Raw genomic sequence first — 14,472 nt, 5'->3', positions numbered from 1 at the left:
TTGACCTCACCCCATTCCTAAGGGGCGTGCATAAGAGCACAAAAGTGCCTACCGTTCCTGTCCTATTGTTTCCTTTCATTATATCAAATTGATATAGTTATTGCATACTTTTGCTCATATACATGCTTATATGATATATAGTTATTTTATGTTGATGCTTGTGTATATTGTTGTGACAAAAAAAAATATATTCTGGTGGTGTATGATTTCCATGCAACTGTTGCAGTTACCAAAATTTAACCCTGAGAACTTTGTCTCCGTGCCTGTAACAAGTCAAGAAATTTAACACAATCACAGAATTGGAAGGGACCTTGGAGGTCTTCTAACCCAACCCCCTGCTCAAGCAGGAAATCCTATACCATTTCAGACAAAAGGTTGTCTGAACTTCTTCTTAAAAACCTCCAGTGTTGGAGCATCCACAACTTCTGGAGGCAGGAAATTTCTCCTTAATTGTAGGTTGGTTCTCTCCCTGGCTAATTTCCATCCAAGATTCTCACGGTTGGTTCGTACAACATGCTAAGCAAATTTAGCATTGTTTCATTTTTCTTTGCTGGGTGACCTTGGACCAGTCTCTCTCTCTCTCTCTCTCTCTCTTCCCAACTCTCCCAGAGTTGTTCTTGTGGGGAAAATGGGAGGAGGAAGGAATATGGTGGGTGATCACCAGCTTGAGTTATTTATAAAAATAATAAAGGCAGGAAATAAATAAAAAAATAGATAGATGCTGTAGATCGATCGATCGATCGATCGATAAGTAAGTAGGTAAGTAAGTAAGTAAGTAAGTAAATAAAAGATGCAACTGGAATTCTGTCCCATCTTTTTGCTCCCAAATGACCTCTGAACGCATGTTGTAATTGAGGAAAATATCATACCCCTCCCCTTGCACACACAATTTTCATACACTTCTGCTTTTTTTGCACACCACTATCTCTTAATTTCAGAAAACGTCTCCCTGCAGTTCAGCTCTACAGTCTGTCTCCCAGCAGAATCAGTAAGCACCGGTCGTGGTGGGAAGAGAAAGTAGATTATTTAGCCATAATATAACAGAAAGATCTCACCGGAGAAGGGACGAAATCTGGAAGGAGAAACCAAGGTATAGTCTTGTGGCGAGTTTAAGTAACTTTTCTGAGGGAACATCATGGTGTACTATTTTCATTCAAATGCTGATCCTCTGGATCTGAGGTCTCCAACCTTGGCAACTTTAAGCCTGGCGGACTTCAACTCCCAGAATTCCCCAACCAGTTTTGCTGGCTGGGGGATTCTGGGAGTTGAACTCTGCCAGGCTTAAAGTTGCCAAGGTTGGAGACCCTTGCTTTGGATAACTTCTGACTCAAATTAATTCAGAACATAAATCCTGACACTCGTGTTAGATAAAAATTTGGGTTTGTGTGTGTGCATGTACGCACAAACGTGGAAGCATTTGAGTCATTGTTGTCTCCTGGTGACTGCTAGCACTAATCCCTGTAGTTTTCTTGACAAGGTTTTTCAGAAGTGGTTTATCCTTTCCTTTCTCCCAGAACGAAGAGAAAGTCACTTGCCTTTGTGGTTAAGGCAGGTCTAGAACTGACAGTTTCTGGCTTGATGCCTTAAACCCAGTGGTGGGATTCAGCCAGTTCGCACCACTTCGGGAGAACCGGTTGTTAACTTTCTGAGCAGTTTGGCAAATTGGTTTTTGGGAGCAATCATTAGGGCAGAGAGAGAACCGGCTGTTAAATTACTTGAACCCCACCACTGCTTAAACCACTACACCGAACTATCTCTCAAAACTGGATTTTAGATGCTTTCTTTCATAAACCAGAACTAAGTTTGGATGTTAAGTCCACTTTGAACTAGAAGTCAGGATTGCTGAATCACAGGGTCATGCATAAAAATAACACCGCTGTGGCAATTGTCTTCTCATTCCTCTAATTTTTTCCTTCAACATGCAAGGAGTCTTTGATTCTTCTACATTGTTCTAAGAATGATTTCAGTGTCTCCCCCCACCCAGCCCCAATGAGTTACATTTTGGTGTTCACTGTTTCAAGGCTATAGAGCATGCAAATGTTGCTGCATTCTATTATCTGTGACATCCCTCCAGATGTTTTCGGGCTTATTTTGGCTTCCTAATCTGAAAATGGTCCACGGAGAAATTCCTTTGTTAACTTCTTCCTTGGGGACTGAACCAAAGTGCAGGGAAGCTGAAGCCTAGCTACAAAATGGAACAACCTTCACACAGGTCTCTCTCACCTTGCAATTGAGATAAGGTCACAAGAAATCCATGGGAAAAAATTTCTTCTTCCTTAAGGACTTGTCAAACTTAGTTCTCCTACATTAAGAGGAAAGCAACCAACCATCAACACAATCCATTGCTAACATGAAGGACAGAGGGTAACTAGGGTAACTTCCACCCAAAAGGGAATCTGTCCAAGCAGCTACTACGTAGCTCAAGCTGGAGAAAGAGGCACAGAAATATGATTACTATACCCCCCACTAGATATACTGGTAGGACTTGCTTTTGATACCCAGCAGTTCTAGAATTCTTTCTTAATGGCTTTCTAGTTTTTCTATAATTACTTATCAGAGGTTCATAGATTCTGTTCTTCTCTAACAACTTTGCATAGTAGATCGTCATGAAGCTTCAGATCATACATCTCTGTCTTAGACTTAGCGAGAAGGTCAAGAGACATCAGATCTGAAGTTCTTGAAGGCTGCCTGGCCTTCAAAGAAAGATTCTTTCAGAGTTTCCTTACCAAGGCTATCGGAAGAGGATAGGATAAAGTTACGGAAGTCACAGCAATTGGATTGTTTTCCTTTTTAATAGTCAACATTTCCCAGGTTCTTAGTCTATTCCTCATGTCTACTGTAGGAACAAGTAAGTTCTCCTGACTTACTACCCAGGAAAATCAGCTACTAAGAATGTGAATCTCAGATATAGAATAGAGTTGGAAGGGACCTTGTAGGTCATCTAGTCCAACCCCCCGCCCAAGCAGGAGACCCTACACCATTTTTGACAGATGGCAATCCAATCTCTTCTCGAAAGCTTCCAGTGATGAAGTTCCCACAACTTCTCAAGGCAATTTCTGTTCCATTGGTTGATTATTCTCACTATCAGAAAATTTATCTTTGTTTCCAGGTTGAATCTCACCTTGATCAGTTTCCATCCATTATTCCTTGTCTGGCCTTCAGGTGCCTTGGAAAATAGCTTGACCCCTTTCCTCTCTGTGGCCGCCCCTCAGATACTGGAACACTGCTATCACGTCCTCAATGTAGGACCACAACTGAGCCCAAAATGTCTGTTGTCAAGCAAGACAGTTACTTTGTGAGCTTTGACCCATTTTATGACTTTTCTTGCCACAGTTGTGAAGTGAATAACTGCAGTTGTTCCGTTAGTAACACGGTTGTTAAGTGAAGTGTACCATCCCACGTTCCCTGGGAAAAAGACGGTGCAATGACAAACAGCTCAATAGTAGTAACTGTGAGAGGAATCTTGGAGTCCTAGTGGACAACCATTTAGATATGAGCCAGCAGTGTGCAGCAGCTGCTAAAAAAGCCAACACAGTTCTGGGCTGCATAAACAGAGGGATAAAATCAAGATCACGTGAAATGTTAGTGCCACTTTATAATGCCTTGGTAAGGCCACACTTGGAATATTGCATCCAGTTTTGGTCTCCACGATGTAAAAAAGATGTTGAGACTCTAGAAAGAGTGCAGAGAAGAGCAACAAAGATGATTAGAGGACTGGAGGCTAAAACATATGAAGAACGGTTGCAGGAACTGGGTATGTCTAGTTTAATAAAAAGAAGGACTAGGGGAGACATGATAGCTGTGTTCCAATATCTCAGGGGTTGCCATAAAGAAGAGGGAGTCGGGCTGTTCTCCAAAGCACCTGAGGGTAGAACAAGAAGCAATGGGTGGAAACTGATCAAAGAAAGAAGCAACTTAGAACTAAGGAGAAATTTCCTGACAGTTAGAACAATTAATAAGTGGAACGACTTGCCTGCAGAAGTTGTGAATGCTCCAACACTGGAAATTTTTAAGAAAATGTTGGATAACCATCTGACTGAGATGGTGTAGGGTTTCCTGCCTGGGCAGGGGGTTGGACTAGAAGGCCTCCAAGGTCCCTTCCAACTCTGTTGTTATGTTATGTTAGGATACTCGCATACCTTTCAGCCACCCCACACGTCAATATCAGAGGAAGATGGTGCACCTTACCTAGTAGAAGTTCACCCAAACGTACTCCTTTGAGCAGAAGGAGGAAACACAGAACATCGAAAACATGGAAAAGTAGTTCTTGTTTTTTTTTCATAAAATCGGAAGAGATCGTTGAAAAAACAGCCAGGGATAATTTCAGTGCCGGCGCTATAGAACTAATTCAGGAAGTAACTTGAGAGTTTGTTTTGATGAAGCAAACCAACTGAATCAAAGGAACTCTGCGCTTCCTCTTTGGGGCCGTTGTTTGGAAGGGTCTCAGAATCTGGCTAAGAGGAACTGGGAAACCAAACTGAACCTGCACTTTCAGTTTTACCTTTCTTCAGAAATTTTTTTCCCTTGACCCTAAAAACTAACATTTCAAAGTAATTAATAGTTATTTCGGTTCTCATAAAAATACTTTCCTTTTTCCTAAACGACTAAATTACAGTAAGATCTTTTCTTAAGTTAAAAAAAAAAAAGAACATATCACCTCTTCTCTAGAGCAGGGGTCTCCAACCTTGGTCCCTTTAAGACTTGTGAACTTCAACTCCCAGAGTCCCTCAGCCAGCAAAGCTGGCTGAGGAACTCTGGGAGTTGAAGTCCACAAGTCTTAAAGGGACCAAGGTTGGAGACCGCTGCTCTAGACCAGAGACCTGTATTCAGGCATGCTAAAAATATCATGCAGAACATGGTGCCTCTGGTGGCTCAGCAGACTAAGTCTGTCTGTTATTAACAGCAGCTGCTTGCAATTACTGCAAGTTCAAGTCTGACCAGGCCCAAGGTTGACTCAGCCTTCCATCCTTTTTTTTTTTTTACATTTATATCCCGCCCTTCTCCGAAGACTCAGGGCGGCTTACAGTGTATAAGGCAATAGTCTTATAGTCTTTATAAGGTAGGTAAAATGAGGACCCAGATTGTTGGAGGCAATAAAAGTTGACTTTGTATATAATATACAAATGGATGAAGACTATTGCTTAACACTGTGTAAGCCACCCTGAGTCTTCGGAGAAGGGCGGGATATAAATTCAAAAATAAATAAATAAATAAAAAATAATAATAAACAGGCTTGGATGGTGTCAAAAGACAGAAATGTCATAATTATGGCAAATAATCGTGATCAAGGTTAATAATTGTCACTATTGGGATTGCTCAGATGGGGATCAAACAGAGAGTCACTCCTTATCTCAGGGGTGTCAAACTCAAGGCCCGTGGGCCAGATCCAGCTCACGGGGTGCTTAGATCTGGCCCGTGGGGCCACCCTAGAAACAGCAAAGGACCAGATCACAGTGTTTCTGCCAGCAAAAATGGAGCCTCGGGTGGGCCGTGTGCAACCCTCCCAGGCCCCGTTTTCAGCTGCGATGGCCTCCTGCCGCCCTCTGCTGGTGAAAACGGAGCTCGGTGGGGTGGTGGGATGAGCTCTGTTTTCACAGGCAGAGGGCGGCAGGAGGCCATCGCGGCTGAAAACAGAGCTCGGGAACCTGTTTTCGCTGACAGAGCGCTCGGGCTACCACAGACGCCCCTGACACGAGTAACATCAACGTGGCCTTGACCACCCTGGTCTCCCCCCCCCGCCCCCCCCGAGCTCAAACGCAATCCTGATGCGGCCCTCAATGAAATCGAGTTTTACCCCCCCAGCCTTAACTCATCCAATCTTACTGCCAAAATATTTCAGGTGAATCCTGTTAACGTTGCCCTACATGGCTACCATTCTGGTTAGGAGGTGGCCTTGCTTGAGATAATTGAAACAAGTCTACCTTCCACCCCAAGACGTTGGATCCACTTATTCTTCAGAGGATCTCTGTGACAGGTTGCAAACATATCTATCTATCTATCTATCTATCTATCTATCTATCACCAAATTTATGTTTGCTGATAAAGAAATAAAGGGGGACTAGTATAGATCTATTTCAAGCTATTTAGCTCTCATCAGTTAGCCATATCCGTACTCAGATTTGAACTTGGGTTGCATATTAGGCAGCTGTATTAATCTCTGAGCCACAAGTTCTCCTCCCTTTATCAGCTGAGCCAGGGGAGAGATTAAATGTTTTTCTGTTGAAGCACCTGGTCTGCCCCAATATGGAGGGAACCTACTGCTTCCTTTTTGCCTTTCAGCTCCAATCCAGGAGCCCTCAGGCAGTCGCTTTCACGACAAACTACTTTGTACCAAATTTATATTTGCTGGTAAAGAAATAAAGAGAGACTAGTATAGATCTATTTCAAGCTATTTAGTTCTCATCAGCTAGCCATACCCTTACTCAAATTCGAACTTGGGCTGCCTGCGTATTAGGCAGTTGTATCAACCAGTGGTGGGTTTCAAAATTTTTTACTACTGGTTCTGTGGGTGTGGCTTGATGGGCATGGCACGGCTTGATGGGCGTGGCGTGGTGGGCTTGGCAGGCGAAGGATACTGCAAAATCTCCATTCCTACCCCAGTCCAGGGGAAGAATACTATAAAATCTCCATTCCCTCCCCACTCCAGGGGAAGGTTACTGCAAAGTCCCCATTTCCTCCTCATCAGCTGGGACTCGGGAGACAGAAAATAGATGGGGGCAAGGCCAGTCAGAATTTTTACTACGGATCCCCGAACTACTCAAAATTTCCACTCCTGGTTCTCCAGAACTGGTCAGAACCTAGCTTACACTGCTTCTCTTCCTGCTACAGAGCTCCTCCATCCAAATAAATATCAAGATAAAACAAAATGCCGGAAAATGAGAGCACTGGTCAGATAAGACTTCTTCCTTGTACGAGAAAGAGACTGTTTCTTTCTTTGGCAGCAATCTTGGCCATTCTCTGCAAAGGTAGGTGCAATGTAGTAAAAGAAGAAAAACATATGGAATTAAATATTATTGTCCAGTTGACATTGGGAGGGATAGGGTTCAACATATCTGGCGGACAGAAGGTTGTTCTACTCTGATTTCAGTTTCCTTCGGAGCACCGGTCTCCATTCTCTTCTCACATTGGAGGCTTGTGATGTTTCTATGAAATTTGGTTTATTTACAAATGCCTAAGTTGATTAGGAGCAACCTGCTTGTTTTGAGAAGCTAAGAAAGATCAGCTTTGGTTAGGATTTGGATGAGAGACCTCCAGAGAATACTAGGGCTATAAAGTAGAATGAGAAACTAGCGATACTGTAGATAGAACCTCAACTCTGTAAGTGAGGCATAGATATAGAACTGGGGTGTCAAACTCAATTTCATCATCAGAGTTGTTTTTGACCTCAGGGTGGGGGATGGAGATGGGTGTGGCCAGGGTGGGTGTGGCCAGCTCGACATCACTTGTGTCGGGGTGCCTGTGGCAGCCTGAGCGCTCTGCCAGGGAAAATCGGCTCCTGAGCTCCGTTTTCAGCTGCGATGGCCTCCTGCAACCCTCTGCCAGCGAGAACAGGTGCCTGAGCTTTGTTTTCGGCTGTGCCGGCCTCCTGCAACCCTCTGCCAGTGAAAACGGGCTCCTGAGCTCCGTTTTCAGCTGCGACAGCCTCTTTCAACCCTCTGCCAGTGAAAATGGAGATTGGGCAGCCAGATCTAAGCACCCCTTGAACTGGATGCGTTTGACACCCATGATATAGAACATTGTACTGGTTATTCCCAGACAGGGAGATCAGAAGATAGTTTGTAAATAAAGATAGTGAGAAATCCAGAAGATTCTTAGATAAGTTTCCCACAACTGGATGTTAGTTGCATTTTGATGGCAGTCTTTACACATCTCTTGATTCAGTCTGCCCTTTCCAACTGAGATGGTTTAACCATCTGGCAAAATTCACTTTTTATGCGTAAATAGTTATGAGTTATAAGTGTCCAATTATGATTTTCTCCTTGCATTTTCTTAAACCACAGAGAATCATTTCATTGTAGAGTTACATCTATTATTTATACTGCAGTGGTGGCACAGTGGTTAGAATGCAGTGTTGCAGACTGACCCTACCCACAATCAGGAGTTCGATTCTAACTGGCTAGCAGCAGTGCTAGCTAGGGCTGGCGTCGAGGCCTGGGGTGGTGGAAATGGCTGAGATTGCTGAAGGCCCCAGGCCTCTATTTTAGGCCAAGGCTCAGCATTGCGGCCAAGGGCTGTTTCCCCTGCTGATACCAGGGAAAGATTGACAGTTTTTTGTTTTTTTTTATTTGCATTTATATCCCGCCCTTCTCCAAAGACTCAGGGCGGCTTACACTATGTCAAGCAATAGTCTTCATCCATTTGTATATTATATACAAAGTCAACTTATTGCCCCCAACAATCTGGGTCCTCATTTTACCCACCTTATAAAGGATGGAAGGCGGAGTCAACCTTGGGCCTGGTGGGACTAGAACCTGCAGTAATTGCAAGCAGCTGCTGTTAATAACAGACTGTCTTACCAGTCTGAGCCACAGAGGCTCTGTGAGACAATGAGAATTGCAGCTCCCCCGGCAGTTATAAGTGTGGCCACCCAAGTTTTTATCATGTGACTGTGGGGTCGCTAAAAAGTTTGTAATACCCTTCATTCAGCAGCATAACTTCAAATAGCTGCTAAATGAATGGGCAACCTACATTGTCAGAGGATGTAAGCTGTTCCAGATAAAGCTGCCTTTTGCTGATCGTGATTTTGTCAATGCCAGTGGTGCTCCAGATGTTATGCTCCAGATACCTTTTAAGAACCAAGGTGGCACAGTGGTTAGAATGCAGAACTGCAAACTGCTTCTGCTGCCTGCCGGCTGCCTGCAATTTGGCAGTTCAAATCTCACCAGGCTCAAGGTTGACTCAGCCTTCCATCCTTTCCGAGGTTGGTAAAATGAGGACCCCCATATTGTTGTGGGCTATAGACTGATTCTGTAAACCGCTTAGAGAGGGCTGGAAAGCACTGTGAAATGGTATAGAAGTCTAAGAGGTATTGCTATTATTGTCTTGGATATTTTGGCTGTATTGGAAACCCTAAACCTGGATTAATAATAGACAATTGCTGCCTTTCTGTTATGTACAATTCCCAAACACCAAAACTATACCGTGGCTTAGCACAGTTGTTGTTGTTCATGAATAGAATAGAATAGAATAGAATAGAATAGAATAGAATAGAATAGAATAGAATAGAATAGAATAGAATAGAATAGATTTTTTTATTGGCCAAGTGTGACTGGACACACAAGGAATTTGTCTTATGCTCTCAGTGTACATAAAAGATACCTTCATCAAGGTACAACACTTACAACACTTCATGATAGTCATAGGGTACAAATTTAAGGCTTAATGATACAACACTTAATAATAGTCATAGGCTACAAATAAGCAATCAGGGAACAATCAATGACAGTATAAATTGTAATACAAGCAACAAAGTTACAGTCGTACAGTCATAAGTGGGAGGATATGGGTGATGGGAACGATGAGAAGATTAATAGTAGTGCAGACGTAGTGAATAGTTTGACAGCATTGAGGGAATTATTTGTTTAGCAGAGTTGATGCCATTTGGGGGAAAAAACTGTCCTTGTGTCTAGTTGTTCTGGTGTGCAGTGCTCTGTAGCGTCGTTTTGAGGGTAGGAGTTGAAACAATTTATGTCCAAGATGTGAGGCACAAGACAGAGAACCCTAAACTGCTAAATGACATCTTTTCTTTCAACCTCTTGAGCCCACTGTATGGTGGAGAGGATGCTCAGTGGATACACGGCCTTATCTTTTGGGCGTGTTGACAACCTGTGGTATTCTCCATTTTATGAGCTGGTCCTGCAAGAAACCTTTGGGGGGTTTCCTCAGTGTTTCCATTTAGGTTTTGTCTGTAACCAAACTAATTTTGTTTTGTTTTTCTTGGATCAGGAATCAGAAGTCAAAAATCGTGGAAGTATAGTATCATCGTGGACTCTTCTTTTTCCGTACAGCGTGGTCTCGTTCTTCATATTCCATGCCAGTTCACTTATAACCAGGGAGACCTGTTGAAAAATGACCATATATATGTTTATTGGATTAAGTATTGGCCACATTTCCCCTCCTGTTTTCCATCGCTTTATCAAGCCTGCAATCTCGTAGCTACCAACAACCCATATCGGACAATCGAACAGTCAGCCAAGGATCGCTTCCATTTATTAGGAGATTCAAATCAAGGAAATTGCTCACTTGTGATCACGAATGCTCGCATAGAAGATGAAGGGCGATACTACTTGAGAATTGAGGGAAAAGATCGAATTCGATTTTCTTTTTTCCAAGAAAATGGGCATACTACACCTCATGTTTATGTGATAGGTAAGTAGTTTTCTGTTGTTGGATGAGGTGTTCATTTTGCTGTTTTGGTCTCTTTTATGTAGTGAAGAGATCAGAAAAGATCTAGGAAAACAGCTATTCGGAGGAACTCAATCTATGCGTTGGGTGAAAAAAAAATCAAGATGGCCGCTGTGACTATGTGATTGAAGCAGGCATTAAATTCAGCAGGTTATGACGGGTTCTGGAGAACCGGTAGCGGAAATTTTGGGTAGTTTGGAGAACTGGCAAATACCACATCTGGCTGGCCCCAGAGTGGGGTGGGAAAGGGGATTTTGCAGTATTTTTCCTCTGGTGGGGGGAGCTGCAGGGAGGCAAGGGGTTGGGATAAGGGGGAACTGAAACTACACATCATGCCATCCTGTAAGAGCTGCCGTCTGGTCCAAGGTGTCACGTCATGGAATGCAACACCCTCCAGCCTGCCAAGCCAGGGATGGTTACCAAACAAATTGGTTGAAAGCGATTGGACATGGGAAGCAGTGGTGAAATCTAATATTTTTTTTTACTATCGGTTCTGTGGCTTGGTGGGTGTGGCTTGATGGGCATGGCAGGGGAAGGATACCGCAAAATCTCCATTCCCACCCCACTCCAGGGGAAACATACTGCAAAATCCCCTTTCCCTCCCCACTCCAGGGGATGGATATTGCAATATAACATAATGTAATAACAGAGTTGGAAGGGACCTTGGAGGTCTTCTAGTCCAACCCCCTGCCGACCCAGGAAACCCTACACGATTTCAATGGCTATTCAACATTTTCTTAAAAATTTCCAGTGTTGGAGCATTTACAACTTCTGCAGGCAAGTTGTGGTATTTGCCGGTTCTCCGAACGACTCAAAATTTCCGCTACCGGTTCTCCAAACTGCTCAAAATTTCTACTACCAGTTCTCCGAACTGCTCAAAATTTCCGCTACCGGTTCTCCAGAACCTTCTGGATTTCACCCCTGATGGGGAGATAACCAAAGGGGAAGGTGAGGAGAAGGGAAGAGTTAACCAGATGCTTTGGGCGTGAAAAATCAGATTCGGCTTTGCTACCTTGTAACCGCTTGGCTTTAGTAAAATGTACTTTCACTACGGATGGAGTCGAGTGTCTTTCTTTTCTAACCGGCCAAGTTGCCAAAGCTGACCCTGTCTTCCATGAGCTTGCTGACCCTATATACCTTCTTGGAACTTTCACTTTTCCTCTTCCTGTGTTTCAGAACCACCCCGGAAAGTCACTATTACAGTGAACATCGAAGGCTCAAGTTACTCTGGTGAGATTTCAAACCATGAATGTTTTTGCAGAGCCCTTCAGGCACAGTAGAAGACGGCTGATTCTCTGCTCTGTTCCCAAATGTTCTTGCAAGTTTGAAACCTTCTCCCCTTTTATCTGATTGTCCCATTAGAAGCATCTCTCTCTCCCCCCCTCCATTTTATAAGGTCGAGGTCATTTGCATTTATTTATTTATTTATTTATTTATTTTGTCACACAGTATATATAAGCATAAGCGTGAAATAACTATACAATATATAAGCATATATATAGGCATAAGTATGTAATAACTATATTAATTGGATATAATGAAAGGAAACAATAGGACAGGAACGGTAGGCGCGCTTGTGCTCTTATGCACGCCCCTTACAGACCTCTTAGGAATGGGGTGAGGTCAATGGTAGATAGTTTTTGGTTAAAGCTTCGGGGATTTTGGGAAGAGACCACAGAGTCAGGTAGTGTATTCCAAGCATTAACAACTCTGTTACTGAAGTCATATTTTCTGCAATCAAGATTGGAGCGGTTAACATTAAACTTAAATCTATTGTGTGCGCGTATATTGTTGAAAATGAAGCTGAAGTAGTCTTCGACAGGAAGGCCATTGTAATAGATGATTCTATGAGTTAAACTCAGGTCATGTCGAAGGCGACGGAGTTCCAAGTTTTCTAAGCCTAGGATTTCAAGTCTGGTGGCATAAGGTATTTTGTTGTATTCAGAGGAGTGGAGAATTCTTCTTGTAAAATATTTCTGGACACGTTCAATTGTATTGATGTCAGAGATGTAATATGGGTTCCATACAGTCGAGCTGTATTCAAGAATTGGTCTAGCAAATGTTTTATATGCTCTGGTTAGTAGTGTAGTTTTTTTGGAGAAGAAGCTATGCAAGATTATGTTTAGCATTATATATTTCATGAAAGAAACCAAACAACCAAACAATATTCAACTATCTTGGTTTTCTGAAATTATGCCAGATCGGGGATGGGGGTGGGGAGTTTCCAATTTGCAGTTTTGGGTAGTTCCCTGACTGATGCTCCTAAATGTTGCAGGCTCATCAGAATGGCAAAATGAAGAAGGACTCAACCGTGTGATAGTCAAGGAAGGAAACACTGTCAACCTAATCTGCACTGCTGATGGTAGACCACCTCCCAACCTATCCTGGATGAAGGAGAACCAGAAAATTGGTGAACCCGAGCGTTACCTTCAGCTGCGTGAAATTGGGCCAGAGGATGCTGGGAAATATTGGTGCCTGGCAAATCATCAGAACAGGTCGACCATCAAGACGATGGTTGAAGTGATTGTCCAGTGTAAGTTTTACTTGTTGTTGGGTTATGTAGCTGAAAACACTCATCCACTGTAGCTTATTTATTTATTTATTTATTTATTTAATCAAACTTTTATACCTGTCATGTCACAACAATACCGAAGGACTCAGGGCGGTTTACAGCCCGATAAAAATACAAATATAATACAAGATAAATACAAGATAAAACACTAAATTAAAAAACTTATTTAAATAGGCCAAAATTTAAAATTAAAATGGTAAAAACCCCATTAAAATTAAATTTAAAATTAAAATTCTAGTCCAGTCCTGCACAGATAAATAGATGTGTTTTAAGCTCGCGGCAGAAGGTTCGAAGGTCAGGAAGTTGGCGGAGTCCTGGGGGAAGTTCATTCCAGAGGGTGGGAGCCCACACAGAGAAGGCCCTTCCCCTGGGTGTCGCCAGTCGGCACTGCCTGGCGGACGGCAGCCTAAGGAGTCCCTCCCTGTGAGAGCGCACGGGTCGGTGTGAGGCAATCGGTGGCAGTAGACGGTCCCGTAAGTAACCCGGCCCTAAGCCATGGAGTGCTTTGAAGATGGTTACCAAAACCTTGAAGCGCACCTGGAAGGCCACAGGCAGCCAGTGCAGTCTGCGCAGGAGTGGTGTCACATGGGAGCCACGAGGGGCTCCCTCTATCACCCGCGCAGCCGCATTCTGGACTAACTGAAGCCTCCGGGTGCTCCTCAAGGGAAGCCCCATGTAGAGAGCATTGCAGTAATCCAGGCAAGATGTCACGAGAGCATGAGTGACCGTGCATAGGGCATCCCGGTCCAGGAAGGGGCGCAACTGGCGAACCAGGCGAACCTGGTAAAAGGCTCTCCTGGAGACGGCCGTCAAATGGTCTTCAAAAGACAGCCGTCCATCCAGGAGAACACCCAAGTTGCGCACCCTTTCCATTGGGGCCAATGACTCGCCCCCAACAGTCAGCTGCAATTGCTGTACCGGGGTGCCGGCATCCACAGCCACTCTTACTTACAGTCACCCAGCAAACGTTCCCATTTTATCTGGTGCAGCAGCACATGGTCAATATATCCTTACCCAGGTGAATCCTTACCCTGGAGGTCACTGCAAATGCATAGTGCAGATGTGAATGCCTGTTGTTCCTCTTAAGTCGGGGTGTCAAACTCAATTTCATTGAGGGTGGCATCAGAGTTGTGTTTGACCTTGGGGCGGGGTGGTGGTGGCATGGCCAGGGAGGTATGGACAGCTCAATGTCACTTGTGTCTGGCGGGGGGGCTTTGGTGGCCTGAGCGCTCTGCCAGCGAAAACAGGCTCCTGAACTCCATTTCCGGCTGTGACGGCCTCCTGCAACCCTCTGCCAGTGAAAATGGAGCTCGGGAGGGCTGCATGCATGGGCAAGCTGTGGGTGTGGCTTGGTGGGCGTGGCTTGGTGGGGTGGTGGTCATGTGACTCGGTGGAGTGTCCTGCTGGAGCAGGGTTGGACTAGATGACCTCCAGGTCCCTTCCAACCCTGGATTATCCTCTGAAGCTGCATCTAGTGCCAGGTTTGTAGTCCTTCC

General features: G+C 44.0%; 1 protein-coding gene across 1 annotated transcript in view; it reads left to right on the top strand.

Annotated features, from left to right (window-relative positions):
• The first annotated feature begins 946 nt into the window (after positions 1–946).
• The window catches only part of LOC131204554 (uncharacterized), a 66,633-nt gene continuing 53,107 nt past the window's right edge, over positions 947–14,472 (top strand). The window contains exons 1-5 of the mRNA XM_058195943.1: positions 947–1,090; positions 6,829–6,965; positions 9,946–10,368; positions 11,581–11,634; positions 12,680–12,937. Of these exons, the coding sequence (XP_058051926.1) occupies positions 6,866–6,965; positions 9,946–10,368; positions 11,581–11,634; positions 12,680–12,937 (835 nt within the window). The 5' untranslated portion in view covers positions 947–1,090; positions 6,829–6,865. The remainder of the gene's footprint in view (positions 1,091–6,828; positions 6,966–9,945; positions 10,369–11,580; positions 11,635–12,679; positions 12,938–14,472) is intronic.

The sequence above is a fragment of the Ahaetulla prasina genome, chromosome 10, assembly GCF_028640845.1.
Source record: "Ahaetulla prasina isolate Xishuangbanna chromosome 10, ASM2864084v1, whole genome shotgun sequence".
In the NCBI taxonomy this organism is placed as follows: domain Eukaryota; kingdom Metazoa; phylum Chordata; class Lepidosauria; order Squamata; family Colubridae; genus Ahaetulla; species Ahaetulla prasina.
The sequence above is the reverse complement of the archived record's forward strand: the minus strand, read 5'-3'. Positions and strand labels throughout refer to the sequence as shown.